The 19,822-nt window shown below is 37.7% G+C and overlaps 1 protein-coding gene across 5 annotated transcripts in view; it reads right to left on the reverse strand.

The window, feature by feature from the left end:
* The window catches only part of NEK7 (NIMA related kinase 7), a 68,191-nt gene that overhangs the window by 11,171 nt on the left and 37,198 nt on the right, over positions 1 to 19,822 (reverse strand). For 3 of the 5 annotated variants that reach the window (XM_038144021.1, XM_038144019.1, XM_038144020.1), the window contains 4 exons: positions 16,988 to 17,096; positions 14,621 to 14,728; positions 7,422 to 7,516; positions 2,867 to 2,980 (listed from right to left, as the gene is read on the reverse strand). In XM_038144021.1, coding sequence (XP_037999949.1) covers positions 2,867 to 2,980; positions 7,422 to 7,516; positions 14,621 to 14,728; positions 16,988 to 17,096 — 426 coding nt within the window. Of the gene's footprint in view, positions 1 to 2,866; positions 2,981 to 4,336; positions 4,363 to 7,421; positions 7,517 to 14,620; positions 14,729 to 16,987; positions 17,097 to 19,822 lie in introns of all 5 variants that reach the window. The other 2 variants (XR_005257752.1, XM_038144022.1) reach the window with 2 other exon arrangements.

A 19,822-nucleotide genomic window follows, 5' to 3' on the forward strand; every position in this document is an offset into this window, starting at 1 on the left:
GCAGCTAACATTACCATTGTGGACCTGCTGGCTCCTTCTGCTTTCATATCTGGGCAGGAGGTTGGCAATGGACTTTAGAAGAAATGCACCTCAATCAAAGGGAAGATTTTAAAACTTCATCATGAAAGCAATGTGATACTAATATTAGCTGACAAGATTTTAAGAGTATTGATTGGAGGTGGCAAGGGAGCCCCAGCTTTGAATTCCCAAAAGCAGAACAGCTTCAGTAAATGCTGAGTACTGACTCTGAATACCAGATGTTTTTAAGGGATATTAAAAAATTGAGATATCCAAAGTTATCAAACATCTGAAAATCTTGGTTTGTATCTACCACTGAAGCAATAGTTTGTGAAAATGCATCTCAGACTATTAGAATTTCTAATCAAAAGTTTTTAAAAACATTACCCATTTATCCACCTAAAGGTGCATCTTGCTGTCACACTCTTCTCTGATGACACAGATGTGACACAATTACTAACACGTTACTCTTACAGAGGTTTCAAAACTTTAAAAAAAGTCACACCTTAAAACTCACTAAAATCTACTTACAAAAAGTTTACTGAAAGTATTTACACATCTATATTAGAAGATGCAGAGATCCACTCAGTAAAGTTTTTATTTCAGAAAATTCTTTTTCATAAAAAATGAAGTGGGTTTTACTATTCAGTGATGCCTGATCTTTACTGCTCACTGAGTATCCTTCCCACCTGGTTAAAGGTTTGACATCTATATTTCCAGAATATAGAATAATGGGCTAAATGTTTCAAACATGATGGATCACACTTGTTTGTGTCTCTTTTTTACAGTTCATGCCAGCACAGTATTTTTATACAAACTAAAAATGGTTTAATAGTGCAATAGGTAATAAATGTATGTTTTCTAGGTACCTTAGTGAAGACACAAGTGTTCACAGCAGAACATAAAAATATTCCCATTACAGTTTCCATACCTGATGGCTTCTTTTAAGAAATTGTTTTCTAACCTAATACCTATAATAGCTCTCATTCTCTCATTAAGAATAACTTACATGTATTTTGCAGATAACTGCCTTATCCAAGGTGCAGAAGTACATGTCTGCTTTGAAATAAACAGAAAGTAGCATGTTGTGCTTTGCATGTGTTTGCAAAACAAAAAAACCTATACAGATGTAAGGAAAAACTGGAACCTCTCTCCCCACCCAAACTCTAAGACCTTCTATCTGGGCCAGACTTTGATATTTGCCCCTTGGCTAGGAATCCACATCTCCCACTTCACACTTAGCTGCAGCGAAGTAGCCTTGCAGGCAGGCCAACTTCAACGAGCCACTAGTGGTATCATCATTAAAATCCTGCTGAAGGTCACCATGGAAACCGCCTGCTGAGGCTTCGCTGCTGCATTCGGCATCTCCTAATCAGCTACCATGTGAAATGCAAATTCAGACAGTCTGAAAATTAGTCAAGAAGAATAGAGGATGAGGATGCAGATATGTGAAATATTCATGTGCTTCATGGAAAAAGGAAGACAGCATGAATGACACAACAAAGAACGGCCCCTGACATTCTCGCTATCATTCTGCATTATTGTTCACACCCTACTGTATTTCTAGGCCTCCAGTTCTGAAGTTGGTTAGATGAACTGCCATATTTAGAGTCTACAACAAATAATAATTAAAAATGGCCAAGGTAAAACGACTAATCGGCAAACCCACAAAGAGCTAGAGTGTATAAATTACACAATAGATCATTATTCATCCTTTGTAACATCATCAAATTATCTTTTTAAGTCCAGTTGGTTTCATAAAAGGGGAGAATTGTCACTATAAATACAAAACAAAACACTGAGCAGTAATCTTTTATTAATAGTCCAATCACTGTCTGTGAATGCAAGAAAATTTAAGGTTCAGAATTACAACCCCTACTCTATAAATTGTATAATGCTTTATGTTTATTAAAAGTATTTCAGTGCTTGTGTTTATTTGGGTTTTCAAAGTAATCTTTAATTCATGTAGTCTGAATTCAGTTAGAATTGGTTACTAATAACTGTTCTTTGGTTTACAGCTTCTATCAGTTTGCCCTGTTCTTTTCAAAGTGGGAAAGTATTTCAAAACTGGCATCTCAGAACATTAACAAGCAAGCATTTATATTTTTCCATTCTGTTACACTAAGAAAAATATTTATTTTGTTTAGCTTCTTTTCATTTTAGAGCTTATAAAAGCAAGTACTCCCCCTTAAATGCACTAATGACAGTAAGAACTGTTAGCTCTCAGCTGAAAACAAACACTGCTGAGATTTGCAGGAGTATATTGTTGAAATTCAATTACATTATGTCTGCCTATATTTCTCTGAAATTTACTCTTAATCTTGTCAAGAACCACTCCTTGCAAAAGAACTGCTGTTCAATTGTTTGAAGCACATCCCAGTTTTATAAGGCAGACAAATGGGACCCGAACAATTTGTTTTTACTACTGAGTTACATTATATCTATTTTAATGCAGGCCCCTAGAGAACAGGGCCAGTGCACTAATTTACTGTGCAACATAAACGTGTATAGTCGTGTTTTTAGAAAAACACCCTACAGATGTAAGGCTCTATCCCATCCTGGCATGTGGAACATATCATTGTGCATTCTGGGAAAGCGTTTTGTCATACTTGCAAGGAAGCCCAATGAAATTAGGAATCTAGCAATGTGACGTTTCCATCATTAATACCCTCAAATATAAATCATGAGAGACTTGTTTTGACAGCAACATTTGAGTGAGTTCAACAAGCAAACACTTATAGGCATAATCTGCAAATAACATAAAATCACACAAGTTCATTTACTTCCCTGGAAGCATGCCAGCTTACATAAACTGGGGATCCAGCCCATGAAAAGGAAAATTACTTACTTCCTCTGAATAGTGATCTGAAGGGAGAGGTGGGTAGTCACACTGTTCTATCTTCTTGCACAGAGAGTACAAGTTCATTTTATCACCATAAAAGGGACTCTGCAGTGCAGCCATCTGTTTAAAGAAAATGTACAGTTTTCTTTTGCGTTTTTAAGTAAAGCTGTTTTGTCATAAAATCTGTAATAGTAACAAATCAAAAGTGATTCTTAATGACTCTCAGCACTCTGCTTAGAGGGAGCCCTGCAGTTATGATAACAGAAGTTCCAAAACTATTCCTGTAACCACTGTATGTACTTATTCTATGTCATACAACCATAGCTGTCACAATCCTTACAGTGCAATATCTGAATTGCACCCTGTTAGGGTTTTATTAACAGACTATGAGGGGAAATTCAGGAGTTTACAACACTGCTGAGAGTGGAGGGTCCTTGCACCACATGGGACACCAAAAAAACCCAAACCTGTACTTTTCCTCGGAAGAGCTTTTGTAAGAAAACATGTAACTTACAGGAAAACATCATCTCACCTAAAGCAATGCATTGTGTAGGTAACACTAGATAATGGTAGCAGATTTTGTAACCTTCCACAGCCGTGACACTTGACTTCAGTATAACTGGAGGTTTTGACAGCAGGAAAAAGCTATCATCTGTACTTCCGAAATCTCAGACCCAAAATCTTTGTAATTCAGGATACTATTCAAAAATACTTTTTAAAAAATCCCCAAACTTCCATCAGAAGCACAGAACCAGGACCTATGGCAATAATCTACAATTACAATACAAAAGTAAGAAAATCTGTTGCAGAGCACTAATGTAATTGATCAGCTTAAAACCAGCATTAATAAACCTACCCTTTATTTCCAGACAATGTTACAACTTGACATTTGAGATGGAAACAAGTGTTATGGCTAGCTGGATTAGAAATTTTAAAATTCATTTAAAATCTCTCCATTCTCTCCGCTCAAAACCTAAGAAATCTTTTAACTGCAGCAGCATGAATGCTGCTCTGAGTGCAGAGCTGCCCCAAAGTCAGTCACCCTTTTCTACATGTGCTAATAAGTTTGATTTTGGAAGGACAATGTGTACATTCCCCAGACAGGCAGAGTGTGTGTGTAACACGCTAGTCCATGCTGTGCTACTCAGTGAGCTTCAGCAGGGACAGGACAAGCTGAAAATGGCTCTCATCTGTCTTGTGGTCTTCCAGATAGAAGTTTAACTCTTTCATGTCTAAGCATCAATACCACTGGGGGAAATGTATGAAAAGAATTACCAAAATTCCCTTCCATTTATATTATCTCTCATTAATTTGCTCTCAAATAGTTCAGTACTTTTTCATATTTCCTTTGACTAAGAATAAAAAATTTTTAAGTTCCCAAAACAAGTATTATGCTGCAGCTCCATCCTACACTCCTCCCAATATGTATTACTAAGATAATGTTTATTTTTTTATTTACATGACATTGTCTCTTACCTTAAAAAGAATGTTAAAAATGCAAGCTGAAGACCAAAAAAGAAAAGGAAAAAAAAAAAAAGAAAAAAGAAAAATCAACTGCAGGGTCTGTACGCATGCAGAAATTCTAAATAAATTCACAGATACTCATTTTCATACTCTAGGTGTTCATTAAAAAGTACTTTTGTTTGAATGCTGCCGAGTGTTAAAAAAATTCTGAATGTCCCCTAAGGAGTTAAAACAGGAATACTATATTTTCATGCATCTCCTGCTTTGACAGATGAAAAATGTCAACTGTCCTGTTTTTATTTTCAAGCTTTTGCACTATTCATCTGGTTCATTAGTGCATCTCGCTGCTGCCCCTGACAGCTGCTCGCCCTCTCCTCCCAGCAGCTGAATTTTTCAGGCTAATTTGATCCTCCACACTGAGACGATCGCTAGAATGATTGACTTGCTCCCTGACCTCCAGGGTCTGACTTTGCTGATTAGTATTCTGGGGGTGTCTGAGGGACGAAAGCCCACTGTCTGTCTTCAGGGCTGGTGGCAGCTCGCTCTCTCTCTTTTTTTTTCCCTTTCTTTTTTTTTTTTTTTTTTTTTGAACTGTAAGCCACCAACCTACAACCCTGTAAGGATGCAATTGCTACGATGAACAATAAAAGGAAATGTGTAAGACCTACTTTTCCATGTAAAGGTCCATGTAGCAAAAGCACAGCATCTTGATTTTAATTAGTAAAGTCTACTTTGTTGCATATCAATTAAAACTCCACTGGTAGTGTTTTTGAGGTTTCAGAAATACCTGGGGCTCTAAAAAATTCAGACTTTCAAACGTACTTCTGCAAAATCTTATTGGCCACACAGTTAGCATTGAATTATACACACAAGAAATAATAATTTTTTAAAAACAAATTAGTTTAAACCTAAATTAAAACGTAACTGAAGAGTTTAGCGGCAATTAGGCATTTACTGAGATGTGATAAACTTGCCACAGCTTTTTTCCAATTAAGCTGGAGACAATCCAGAGTACATATGAACACACATCACCATGAAATCAACATAATAAAACATGCTAAAATGCAGGCAATAGACAAATCATAGAAAGACACCCAGCACAAAAGTGCACAGATTAAATAACACCATTCATTAGTCCACACAAGTCTTGAAAAACCTAAGTAACCACCTTCCAATAATTAAGAAAAAATACTAAGTGAGAAAAATGCTGAGCATGTATTTGGAATTTGCTGTAACTGAAATTTCAAAATTAGAGATAAATGCTCAAGATAAACTTCCAAAACAAAACAAGAAAACCCACCACAAATATCTGGTATGTTGCAGAATCAACTAAATGCACTTTAAAAGAAATTAAAAGCTATAGTTCAACACAATGCCCAACACTGTAGCTATATATCAACAACAAGGGTCCTAATAATTATTTTATTCTTGCAATAAGGAAAACAAACACTACCCCATACTGGCTTAAATAGCATCCTGGTAAAACCTCTAAAATCAAAGGAGAATGGTATTTCAAAATGCTGAGTTAACCAATGGAACTGAGTTATTTAGGTATTTTGGGATTATCCACCACATCAAAGAAAAATGTAGTATTCACATAGGTGTTTAATATACTCTACCAGCATTAAGGCAGCAACCTTAAAAAATTCTTCAGAAAAGTACTACTGATTTATATCAAGCATTTTAGTTTTATGTAACATAAAAGAAAAATTAACCTTAAACTGGGGGGGGGGGGGGGGGGGGGGGGAGGGTGTTAACAGTAATTCAAAGGTTTTATTTGTTTATTTCCAGATTTTAAAAAATCCTCAAGTAAACCAACCAAGGGCAAAGAAATAGTAATACTGAAAAATGCTCATCTACCTTTATTGCTACCTTAGGGCTTGCACGAGTGTGCAAAGCAGAGCAGTGAAATTCAAGGCAGCTGCCATGGTCAGTATTGAGGACTCCCAATACAGGATTAAGTTTTAGCTCAGGATTCAAACTTCTAAATACTTGCTAGCAGCTGGACTTCCTTCCTTGAATGATCCCCAATATTCAAAGCAACAGCTATACAAACATCTGTAAACTGCAGACTTGCAGTCTAGCCATTCATCATTTTAATATTCAAAGCAACATGTCAGTGATAGAAAGTAAACAAATATCACTGGAGATGATTCACCTGGCAGTAACATCCAACCTCAACAGGCTGCCAGTGTCTTCTACACAATCCTAAAATAAACAAGGAGGTGCTGATACTGCTGAGCGTGTGTTAAATGAGTTCTGCTGACCCACTGAGGCAGGTGGCTCGTAGGTAAACAAAAAATGACTTGAGTAGATTTGTTTCTACCTGGAACATGGCTGGGGAGACTTCACTGCCATTGCTGATGGAACCATTTTTCCCCAGCATCATTCAACACAGCTGTTAGTTCTTCTAATCAAGAAATTATATGCAAAGAACTTGGAAGATGTGTTTGTTTTAGAAACCTACCTGTTCTTCACACCTTCATTTGCCTCCATTTCAATGAGCCCTGTACATTTATTTTCTCAAAATATAGTAGTATTTAAAACTGTGTCACTTTCCAATCTCAACTGTATCAATAGAGAAACTACACAACTGCAGTTTAGCCAGCACAAGAGAAGAACAGAAAAACTACATGTGTGTGCAGGAGAAGTTGTTAAATTGAGGATTCATCCAAGCTAGTAGCAGTAAGTACAATAAACTTTTTTCATCATTTTGCTTAGGTTTAAAGTCTTTATAAAAATAAGAAATTTGTACTGAAGTATCTATATTGCAGTTTTTGAAAGCATTACTTATATATTCAAATCAGTCCTACTACTTCTCAATGCATTTATAAACAAAACCATATAACCATCATAGGCCGTGAAAACACCTAGAACAATTCTACATGTGCTTGCTATTATTCATTTACTAATCCTTCAGTCACGCCCAATCTTCAAAAAATTGCTGTAAAATCTTTGTAGCAAGCCCATTTAAAGGCAACTTCAAGTAAAACACAAATAAAAGTATTTCACATGCTTAAGTTATGTAAAGGGAGGAGGGCAGGGGAAGGGGGAAGTACAAGAGTGTTATTAAGTTCACTGTATATATCAGTATTACCTCATACAGCAGACAGCCTAGAGACCAGATGTCAGACTTGAAGTTGTAACCATTTTCATGTATTCTCTCTGGAGACATATAATAAGGTGTACCAACTGCAAAAAACCACAAGTATTTCTGAATGAAAAGTTCTGTTGTTATGCAGTAGTTAAATTATCGTTTTCCTGGCAGAAGAATATTTTTCATCTTTCTCATTTTACTACACTTAAAAACTTCAACTCATACTTAGGACACTTCAGTTTGACAAAAATACACAAATTAGTATCTATTTCATCCAATACAGCTTTATTTTCACTGGTCACACCTCATTACCAGAGTTATGCAGTTGTAGAACACTTCCAAATTTTGCTTTTAAGGAACCTCATAGGTAATTTGTTTCTCCTAAGGAGAACTAAGGGCAGGTACTACACACACACATCCCTGGCTACTTCTCCAAACTGTTATCGCTGTGGCTAGAAGCAACAGCTAGAAATTCTCTACCATGGGCTGCATTTTTTGTTTCACGAGTTCTGTTCTTCCTTTGAGAATACATCAATCTGAAAACGCTAGTTTTGGAACTAAAAAAAAACCAGCCACTTTGAATAGCTGAAATTAAAACCGAGCCTGAGATTCAGGCCCTTCCAAGATAAGGGCAGGAAGGAGCGAGCCCAGCAGAAGCTGAGGTTCCTAAGGGCAACTCAGCCATCAGCTGGAGCACAAAATTCCACAAGGGCTTTTCAGCTCCCAAACCTGCGCCTGTCCCAGCTTAATCCTGCCTCAGAGTTGTGGGCTCTGGAAATGTCTGCTCTTGAAAAGCAGCATCTATCCCAGAGTAAAAGCAACTATCCCAGAGTAAATTTATGTTAGATACTCCAGAACATCTCTCCCCTTGATTTTAATCACATCCTACCCATCTATGTCACAAGTTACTCGGAACAGAGAAATACTGAGAGATGTTTCTGCTCTATAAAAAATGTTATTACAAACAAGTAGGTGAGTGATGGTTTCATGTATGAGCAATAAGAAGTTATGAAAAGTAATGATAATGACAATTTTAGTGCATTGTTCTGAACTTTCTCCCTGTATCCCCCAAAAATGACTGCCTAGCAGCAAAAACAGTCCCAGATCTATACAGATTTTTATTTTGATTTTGTTTGAATATTTTCTTAAGCACTGAATCCCGATGATGAAAATCAGCTGATTTCTGTCAATTCAAGTTGATTTTATTTTGAAACCAAACCTCTTGCAACACCATCAGTGATTAAAATCAGCAATTTTTCATTTTTGTTCTTTGTGGTATGAATCTCACATATTATTGTAACATGAGGATCTGGTTTCACTTCTGCTCTTCTGAATAGATTAGGCTAATTCTGAATTGATCTCTGTATGAATACTGAAGACAGAGATACAGTGAATATATAAGTACTTCCACATCTGATTAATCAAGTTAAATAGCTTTAAGTAATCAGACAGATAATTTTACTCTACTAATTTCCAAAAGTTAAGAGTTTTGTTTTAACAATGTGCCCTACCTTTAAGAAATGCTGCATGTCAGACTATGTCATGAGGAAGCAAGGAGGAGGGAGAATTATCTTCCTACTTGCAGGGCCCAGCTCAGATAGAGAAACCCAGAACCACCTATCTCAGGTCAGGTCACTGCTGTCAGTAACCCCTAATTTCACCTGATCTGCTCCTTGGCAAACAATGCTGAAAACCCATATAAACTGCTTCTGTAACAGACAGGCAAAGACAGAGGTCCCCATGTGGTACCTTCCAATGGATCTGGCCCCCTAAACATGCTGGAGGAGATTTTCAGCTCTGGAAAAGCTGAGAGTGCCTCAGCACTGGGCTGAGCACTCAGTGCACCTCTGAACTGAGGCTAACAATGGTAACCGCTTAAAAGGAGAAAGGCTGGGGAAAGGCAACTCAAGAGAGTACTGTGGGAGACATTTACTCTCATAGGATGTTTGCATCCACCCAAAACTGAGAATGGTCTTTTCCCTGTGAAACAACAGGCAAGCAGATGGGTGGACCACAATGCCAAAAACACTACCAAAATATCCAGAAGCAACTCTGTTTTTTAATGTATCAACATCAGTATTTTAATGGGCACTGAATGACAGATATCTTAAGATTAGAACTGCAACTAAGCATTTGGAATGACACAGGTTTCATATTTTTTATTATCTTACAGTTTTATTTCCCGCTGCAATTTTTTTCTAACACCCCAAGGACTTGTGAGCTTGGATGCCTGAAAAATTTCATCTGCATTTTGTAACCATTAATTAAAGCACCGTTTTAGTATATTCTGATGCTTTGTTGGCAGAATTCATCTAACAACAGAGATAAGTTTAATAGTGATGTGTTTGTTCACTGGCTGCAGCAGCAGTGCCTCTGCTGCTCTGAGATATCACACAAGTGGCTGGCAGTGAGTAATGTGCCAGAAAGAGGCTTCACAGAATCCACAGGGGGCAGCTGAAAACACTGAGGTTTGAAGGTTCATAGTCTACCAAAAGCAAAGGTAATTTTAACCAGTAGCTCTGGGAAGCCTGCTGATACATTAGGGGTCTGGTATGACTGTGAAAGATTGATGATAGTGAAAAGCAAGAACAAATGTTACCATTTTACAGCGTTTAGCCTAGTGTAACACCTCCACTGCAATGCAACCTGCAGCCCCCGACGGCCAACTAGTGAGAGGAATTGAAATTAGTTCTGTTACTCATGGAATAACACAAACAACCTGAAGATTCAGACATCATTACTACTTGTAAACGGTTTTTAACAGAACATGACTCTAAAGATTCATTATTCTGACATTCAGGAACTACTGAAAGCATTGCAATGATCCCTTTAACACAGTGAGTGCTCTCAGGACATAGCTGTGCTGCTGGTAAGCAGCTACCAGTGTGATTATATGTTATGCTTCCTTCCTGGATCTTTTTTTACTGTTAAGTAAAGCACAGCATCCCAGTAGTATAGAGATACGCAACTTCCTCACTTCCTTTACTCATCTGAAGACACAGAAGTGGGGTATTACAAGAAAATGAGCTAAATCATTGAGGTGCCTACATTTTTAAGAACAAAAGCAGTAACTTCAGTGTTTTGCTTGCTGCATTTGCAGACCTGTGACAACCTGCAAGTCTGATCAGTAAACTCTTTGAAAATGGTCTGTGTCAAATACAGTGTCTCCTCAGAATCTGCTGCTGCTCTGGAGCTCCCTCCCTTTAAAGATGCTGTAGATCCAGAAAGTGTTGATTCTTCATGCAAGCCTCCTGTTACTGGCAGAGGGAACAGACATATTGGAAATAGGGGTTAATACAGAGCAGGGAGCTGATCTGAAGGATTAGAGGCAAAGAATCTATTACAGAAAAGGGAGTTACGATATCAACAGTCCAGCTCACTACCTGGATAAACAAGTAACTCACAATGCATCTGAGTAAAGTTCCACAAGTGCATCAAGGAGCGGAATGAAATATAGTAAGTTCTGAAATAGATTTTTCTCCCAGCCTAAAAATGCTTGATAGCTTTTAGAGCTAGTAACTGTCTGGTAAATGATAAATCTAATTATACAAAACAATGCAGTGGTTCATTCAGGACAGGTTTAACAGACCACAGTTTTAAAAATGGCCACGTAATCATTACTGACATTTCATGCTTTGACATACATAACTATCAGAATTCAGGAAGGGGGCTAGAGAGGCCAAATTTCAGTAACCAAAAGACATAGCTTAGGAATGACTCAGTGTCCATAGGATCACAGCAAGTCTTTTAATACAGAGCTCAATACAACGTGTTTAACAAGATGAATGTGGATACTGAAGACAGACAAACCACATCACAAACCAGCAACTTGGAGGTCCTTTCCAACCCTATTGATTCTATAATGGTCAGGGTTTTGAACTTATTTAATACAGCTATAGGAGATGTCTGAGTCAAAATACTGCACTTATCCAAAGTAACTCTGCAACCTAGCCTACAATGTGCAGACAGTCCTTCTACATAAGTCAATCTATAAATATCTTGAGTTATTTTATAACAACACAATCATTTCTCTTCAGTTTTCAAACTACTGTAAGAGATCTCATGTTTCTGTACATAAGATACAAGAGCTATTTTAACACAGCTTCCTTGATGACTGCAATGACTCAGCTGCAGATTTCCCTGCCAGCACTACTGTACACTGAGGGTGCAGGTTCTGAGTATGGCTGAGGATCTAAGTGGAGTTTTTATTCTACTCACAGAATGGTGCTGCAAACCACCACCTCAGCACACCCTCTACTGCATTACAGACCCATATGGGAGAGGAGAGTATCTGCACACATTTTCACGAGGTATTTTATTCCCCACAACCTGTGTGAGTTTATAGTCAAACCCCTCACATAGCATAGTCTGTGCTGGGGACAGCAGTATCACAGAAATGACAGAAGTTGTCAAAACACAGAAGACCAGAATTCCATGCAGATGATTCTCTGCATTTGAGCATTTTAAGAAGATTGCAGATCTGGTCCTTTGCCCTGCAAGAAGGGATCCCCATGCTGGTGGCAGTGCCTGCCTGGACAGCACACTCTGCAGTCTTACAGCATAGCCACAGCAGAGGTCAAACGATTCTTTCTGTACCCGAAATATGAAAATACTTCTCCTTGCATCCACTGAATGGCTAACAAAGAGAAAACCACATATATCCACGAGCTGGCCTTAGAATTGCCATTTCACCAAAGAGCATAAGGCCTGGCATGCAGCCATTAAAACAACAGCAGCAAGAAAACCCTAACAGAGCTGTAGGGAAAGGAGAAGGAAGTCTTTGTTGGATCATTAATATAAAGTCTTCTGAAAACAAGACATTTTGTCAAGTTTGTATCAAATCAACAAGACCAAATGCCTCCACTTCCTCTGCCTTTTATAAGAAATGTTTTCCATTTCCAAAGAGATATAGGCATGATAATAGTAAATTCTTGATAAAGCTGTATAGAAAGAGTTAAGAACACGAAAAAACCCTGTCCAGTGCAGTTTTTCCATTTGTTTCAAATGGACCATCAGTAAAGATTCTAATTACATCAGTATTATTCATAATTAGCAGTTAGAAGCTGTAGCTAATTAAAATTTTAGTACATTTCTTTATCTCTGAAAGCCTGAATCTAGTTTGCTACTGAAATTTTTATAAAGCCTGTAAACAAGTATAAATTGCTACACATATGTTTGTAATTTACTAGGTTATGTGCACCAAAGGTTTATGGAATCATAAAAAGATACAACTTTGAAAGAAATTTCAAGAAAACCAGCACCAGAAACTGCAAAAGAAATCAATTTAAGAAGTGGTCTCTGCTAGTGACAACAAATCAGAAAGTCAGTCTCCTCTGTAGCCTAAGTTAACAGCTGACACAAAGCTTTTTTCTAGGCTGAATTCTGACATTAGGCCATAATTAAGAGGGAAATGGGAAGAGATGGGAAGAAAAGAAAATAAAAAATAACAACTACTCTATGAAGACACAGCCACCAACAGAAGAAACAAAGCTGCCATCCTCCCTTCCTTCTCCACTCTCTGGATGACTCTTGCATCTGTAAAAGATGAGCTTTAAAGGGCTCAGGGATATTACACTGGTTTTAAATCTGGCACAGTCTTCAGCTTTTTTTAATTTCCAGCTCAGCCTTCACAACAACTCCCCTGCCAGGAGCCAAAATAATCCAGGGTTGAGGCAGTCTGCTCCTCTTTAAATTCCTTGTGCTTCAGAATGCAAGTCTGCTCTCCCACCCTCACTGCTGACCTCTGCCTTATTCAAGAGCTCCTCCTACTCAGATTAGGATTTCCAGCTCCCTCTTCACAGCCTCCTTCCATCTGCAGGCAGGAGCAGAGCCCACCTGCAAGAACCCAACCCAGCCTCTCCACAGGGTTGCCAGAGATGGCCACTGGCTTCCAAGGGCAGCAGGAACAGCAGCACTTTGGGTGACACCCTGTGACAGCAGCAGATCTTCAGTGTCCCATCTACTGACCCTCAGCATGGAAGCCCAGCACATTTCCAGCCTGGGCCCTGCACTCCTTCTCAGTCTCCTGCTAGTGCAGGACTGCACTCCATGTCTGGGGCTCCTATCAGCACCTCACCAGTGACTCATGGGTTTGACTTTACCAGTCTGCACCAAACATGGTAAAAACTGGAAGGCATAAAGGAGTGACCAAAGGCTTTTTGGAGGACAGGGAAGTAAGGAGTGTCAAAAGTTTCCCACCCAAAATATTATATTTTTGGCCATTACCACATGTATCACTCCTACCTCAATAAACAGGCTTGAGTTCAGCAACCACCAAACACAGACACTTCAGTGAGGGAAAAGAATGTTTTTGCATCTAAAAAACCCAAACTTAACACTATTATGAATACTATTTCCTACATTGCTCTTTAAAGATCTTAAAGATGTTACTCTATTTACAAGGTTTTTCTCTTCTACAGAGATCCTCTTCGATTCTGTCATTCATCTGTTACCTACTTTTAAACTTAAAATACATGCCAAATATTTAACTTTTCTTTAAAGGCCTTTTAATCATCCTAGGATTCACATGTTACTCAAAAGATGCAAATTACATGAAAATTTTGTTTGGATAGAGAGAAAACACTGCTAGTGTTGTGTGCTTGCAAAGAATAAACTGAGCATTTCATCAAACTTGCAAAACCAAAAAAGAGAAAAAAGCTATCTGGGAATTGGTTTTGTTAATTCTGATCTCCCCTCAACTACTTAAGCTTAGACTGAGAAACATCACCTTAAAAAATGGAAGCTCCTCTGAGAGCCCTTTGAAACCATGTAACCAAGAGGTCATTAATGCTACTTATGCAGGCACACAGAATTAGGAGATTCCTCCCAACACTGAATAAAACTGAAGTCAATTTTTAAAAAATGCATCCATATTATCACCTTATTTTTCCTAGCATTTCTAGGTAACACTATTGTCTTAAAGACCTGTTCAGAGGAGAAAATGTACACTAAATTATGCAAACAAAGGAGGGAAAATCCCCAAAGTATGCTGAAAGAAATAGCTCAGTGTTACAGTGTTCCTGTATTTGTCCATGGTGCTGACCATTTTTTTATTAAGAACATCTTTATTATTTTTATTATTACTTAAGAACAGCTTTAGCTGGTCCTAACCCTTTTCTTCTTCCTCCTGAGTGGGCACAGTATTTCCACCATGTAAAATACTTTACCTGTCCAACATCTGTACCTGAGAGAAAGCTTACCTAAAGAATGTGCAGCTGTGGTTTTGGAGCTGAAAAATCGACCAAGTCCAAGGTCTCCCAGCTTTACTACTCCTGTAGCTGTAATAAACACATTTGCTGGCTTTATATCTGAAAGAAAAATAAATGTAAAAATTTAGATGTCACAGTGAGGTTGAAAGAAAAGCTACTCTTCTATTAATAACAGACCCAAAGAGGACTTTATTTACAGGTAATAGTGGTCAAATTTGACAGTGCTACTCAGAAAGAACGGGTCGGGAATGTAGAATTTCAAATCCACTATTTTAGTAGTACAACCATCACTCAAGCAAAGAAAACCAAGAGCCACAGAAAGTATTTTTTTTAAAAAAAACAAACAAACAAACACAAAAACACTATACCCCCAAAGTCAAGAAGCACATACAAGGGAGTATATTACTACTTTATATAAGCTACATAGAGAGACTTACATTAGAACTAGAGAATCTCTTTTGTTATGTCCTTAAGTAACAGCCTAAATATGTTTTCAAGAACTGTACAGCATATTTCATCACTTTTGCTGAACCAATTACCCACAGTGGCACAACGTCATTTATTTGAAATAGATAACTGATTCTCTATAAGAGCAGGCATTAAAAAAAAAAGTAAGTTTACTCAGGAGAATGGTTATTTGAACTCGTCAATGGAATTGGGCTAATCAAGTAGAAACAAAGAAAAATAATGATGTATACCCCAGACAGTTATTTTTCACAAGTAATATCCAGTTTAAGTTTTAATCCAATCCCTTAGAGACAACAGCAGAGACTCCTATTCTGTGATTTCTAACAAGATACCTACCTTGTTAGTCTCCCAGATAAACTGACCTGTTATTTGTTTGGCAAGGGAGTTTAGCTCTTACTCTGCTGAAGAGCAATCTACCCTAGCCTTAAACTTACAGAAATCAGTTCACTTTTGATAAGAGGGGATTACAGTTTGCATAAGATACAGGCACAGTAAAAGGAATGGTTAATAACCCTTCAAACACAAGCATTTTCAGATTTCCAGTGAAAAAATTACAAAACCTTACAAGCTTTAGAGGAAGACAGAAGCAATTATGTTCTCCTGCTATCTGACCCAGTTTTCAGGAGTTTGGATAACCCTTTGTGTAATAATCCAACATGGATATAGCTCAATTTAAAAATAGCTTTAACTGCCACTGCTTTTGGCATGCAACCATGGAATCACTAGATTTGCCATAGGTTTGCCAGAAGCTTTGAACTTGGTATTCAGTTTAAGGAACTTAAATCCTTTTGTTTTGAGCTAAAATATACAGGAATTAACTAATTTAATTATAAAAATATTAAAGGAAGATACTGGCACCCTATGGAAAGAATCTGTATTTTATGTACTTCTCTTTGTATCATTCACACTTGCAGGCACCTGTACAAATGCACAAAGGGGGAAAAAAACCAAAGGAGAATCACAAGGGAAAGGCATTTGCAGGAGCAGGGGTATCTAAGCTCATCTGCTAAGGGTGCCAATTTTCCAGCTGCAAATGACAGGGCTCAGCAGCTATTGAGGGACTGCTCCTATCAGGCAGTGAGCTGCATTCTAGCACAGGGAGCCACCAAACTAAGACAGGCAATGTCACCCAAACCCAAAAAGTGACAGCCCACACACAACTCACAATCCCATCACCAGAGGGATTTCAGAAAGTGGAAAAAAATAGCAGATCTAAGAAGAAGCTATACTAGGATCTGTTTTCTTTGACTCAAGATTTACGAGGTGAAATGAAGACCACATCCAGAGGAGACAGCAGCACCGAGGTTTAAAATGGGCCAAGGAACTTTAGTACCTGACAGGGATAGCTGGCAACTACCAGGGCTGTTGGGACACAGAGACTGGAAATAGTGGAAAGGAGCAGAGAATTGGAGGAAACGCTCACACCTACACATAATCCAATGGAGAAAAGACTGGGAGAAGGGCCTGTACATCATAAGCAAGGGCAGGAGCAGATACTATACGACAACCAGGTGCAAGGGCTGTAAAGAATGGACTGACAGATCTGTGCAAGGCAGGCAGCAACACTTGGGCGAGACAACAGGCAAATATAGAAGAATAAATACAGGGCAGAAGATAAGAGCCAGAAAACTGAAGTAGCTATGGCAGGGTATCCATCACTCACAGAACCATTGCTTATTTTGAAAAACTTCAAAATAGCCTTTTGAAAAGGCTATCAAACAAATGCCTACCACAACAAATGTACAACCACAAACTTCTCTCAGTTTTCTATTACTTATAAAATCTCACAGAAACATACAGTGTTTCAGCTGTCAAAATTTATTTCAGCCAGCTTAATTCTCACATAGTCAAGGGTATAGTAAGGACAAATCATCTTTGATCCTGTATTACCTCTATGCATAACACGACGAGAATGCATATGTTCCAAGGCACTGCAAAGCTGAACAAAGTACTTCCAAACTGTTCTTTCAGGAATCAACCTCTTCTGTTTCTTAAAATGCTTAAAAAAAACATGGTTAGTGAATATTAAAAATTAAAACTTGCATAAAATTACTGAAAAAAGACAGAAAATCCTTAATTTAAAAAAAAATACAAGAGGCTCACAACCTAATGAGAAAGGTTTAACAAAATTTCTTGACACAGAAAACTTTCCCCTTAAATATTAATATATGTATCATCACTGCATGTGTCTAAGTCGGTCTACACAAAGAGCCACAAATAACATTAATGAAATAAAACTCCTATGCCAAAAAAGGATTTATAGATTTATACAGTATTTAGCACTCCTCAATGTTGGATAAATGTGGTCAGAGTAATCTAGTATAAAGGAGCCAAAGAACAAATTAAGGCCACATATAAAGTTATGCACCACAGAACGTCCCAAATTAAATACACTTCCTTACCCCAAAAATTATTTCCATACCCTCATTTTCTAAAACAAAGAAAAAAAAGAATCGCAGTATCACACAGTCACAAAGATCATGTAAGAAGAATTGGTCACATTAGTTTTAAAAACTTCTGCAGTACATGAAAGGGAAATTAAATGAACTGATTTCTGAAAATTTCACAGTGATGTAACTCCCATTCAAATATTTTCTATCGTGTATAAAGACCCAGTCCTGATCACTGGTGGCAGTTCACTGGCCTGTTAAAGCTTACACAAAACAATTGCACTCTGCTATTCACATCAGCTTCAAACGTGGTATTCAGGAACTGAGTAACAGTCCTCCAAAGACACCTACTGAAAACCTGAAATTCAGCCGATGTTAAAATGTAAAAGTTTCATCATTATAAATTCTGCAGCTAAAGGGAAGAAGACTGAAAATTCATTGCTTGTTTAGCCTATGTTTCCAAAGAAATTGTATTGTGTCAGGTTTTGAAGTTCCACACAAGGAGAAAATACATAAACAACATTAAGACTAGCAAAATTTTAGACAGAAAGCAAAGTATCCGATGTATTTTAATTGTGGGTACAGACTTCACACTCATGCACGCTTTAAGAACATACTCATAACAAACATTTATTAATTTGCCAAAAAAAAAAAATTCATACTACGTTAAAACATGCCACTGAGAAGTTGACAGCTGCATCTGCACATTACAGACACACAGGAGTATGAGAGAGATGCTTTTAAACTACCTATAGCAAAATGCATCAGTCGTACAAAGGATCTTAACATTCCACCAAATGTTTTTCGTTATAGGGATTATTTCAAAATGCATTTTCATTTAAATGAGGCAAAGCATATAAATTACGTCTTTAAATATAATTTTCTTTCACTCTTGGACTGAATCCAAACAAACCCTGTGTATCTGTTCTCCCCATAGCTGGATTTGCATATCAGAGGATTGTTTGATGTCAACAGGAAGATGGAGATCAGGTTTCTTTTCATTTAAAAACAAATACACAATACATCTAAGTATGTGTACATGAAAGCACAGTACCCTGATTTAAAATGCATTCTGAAATTATCATAATTATAACTAGGTACTTTATTTAAGCATTCTGAATTATTATTTTTTTAACTTGAATGCGGTGATGAAACGCCATTCACAAAATGCCTGAACTGGGAAGATTTTCAATTACACGTTCCCTTTCCGATTTACCTAAAGTACAGCAGTGTACTTTCAAAGTATTTATGTACAAGTTTTCTTTTAACATGTTATTCACTAGCCATCCCGAGCACTGTAGCTGATGTACAAAACTGGCTTCAGTTTTTAAAGTGCAAGGATGCAACTTAAAGTGGTCTCACTCTGCTGAAGGCGTTAATAATTTTGCAGGACAATAATACCTTCCTCCTGAAAGCATCAATGATATTACTTAACCCCAGAGAATTTACCCATCTAAAGAGGATGGAAAAAGAGAGCTGCTAGATTTGCTAACAATGTTTAAAACTAAACAAAGAAACAGGCAGCATTTTCATTTATATGGGCTTAAAAATAATGCAATCTTTAAAATAAACTCAATTAACATTGTGTTGTTCAGTAATTAATTACTCTTTTTCCCACAAAATACATGTTCTCAATTTTTTCTTAGGCTGTTGTCTACCAGTAGGCAAAATAGTAATGAAAAGCCATTACCAAAAAGAATAATTTTGCAAAACCAGCTATTGAAACAAGTTCTGCACTTTTAGGAAACAATCCAGCAGACACAGTTAGTTCTGAGGAAGTCAAAATGAAAATTCCATTTCTGTTTAGAACCTTACCTTCTAACAAGAAATGTAAGTTGACAGAAAACACAGGCAAACTTATTTTTGTGCCAAACAGCATAATTAAATTCATACAGCACACATGAACTGTATTCAAAGCAGGATCCTTCCCTTTCTCCTTCATTTTAAAGTAGTCCACAATGCAAACTCCAGTTCTAAAGATTGTGGTGTTTCCTCCTTCCCTACAGGGAAGCCAAAATGCAGAAGACATGATGCTGCAACAATAATTTTTAACCTCTGCTGTAGCACAGCAAAGAAACACCACAGTCAATGGTGAAACTTATCCACTGCTTAGTGCCTGAAGCATCCTGAGGTCCACACCTCCCAGTTAACCTCGTACAGCTCTCTCCCACTGTACACAGGGTGGTATTACCTGCCCAGAGGAGAATACAGCCTGACATACAGCTCCCTCTGAAGTGCTCTCCTCTTCAACACTTCATTATTCTCCTTCTTCCACCGGTCTTAGGCTCAAAGGACAGTCCTGATGTCCCTCAGACCACTGACCTTCTAGGGTGTG

This window comes from Motacilla alba, chromosome 8 (assembly GCF_015832195.1).
Source record: "Motacilla alba alba isolate MOTALB_02 chromosome 8, Motacilla_alba_V1.0_pri, whole genome shotgun sequence".
NCBI lineage: Eukaryota > Metazoa > Chordata > Aves > Passeriformes > Motacillidae > Motacilla > Motacilla alba.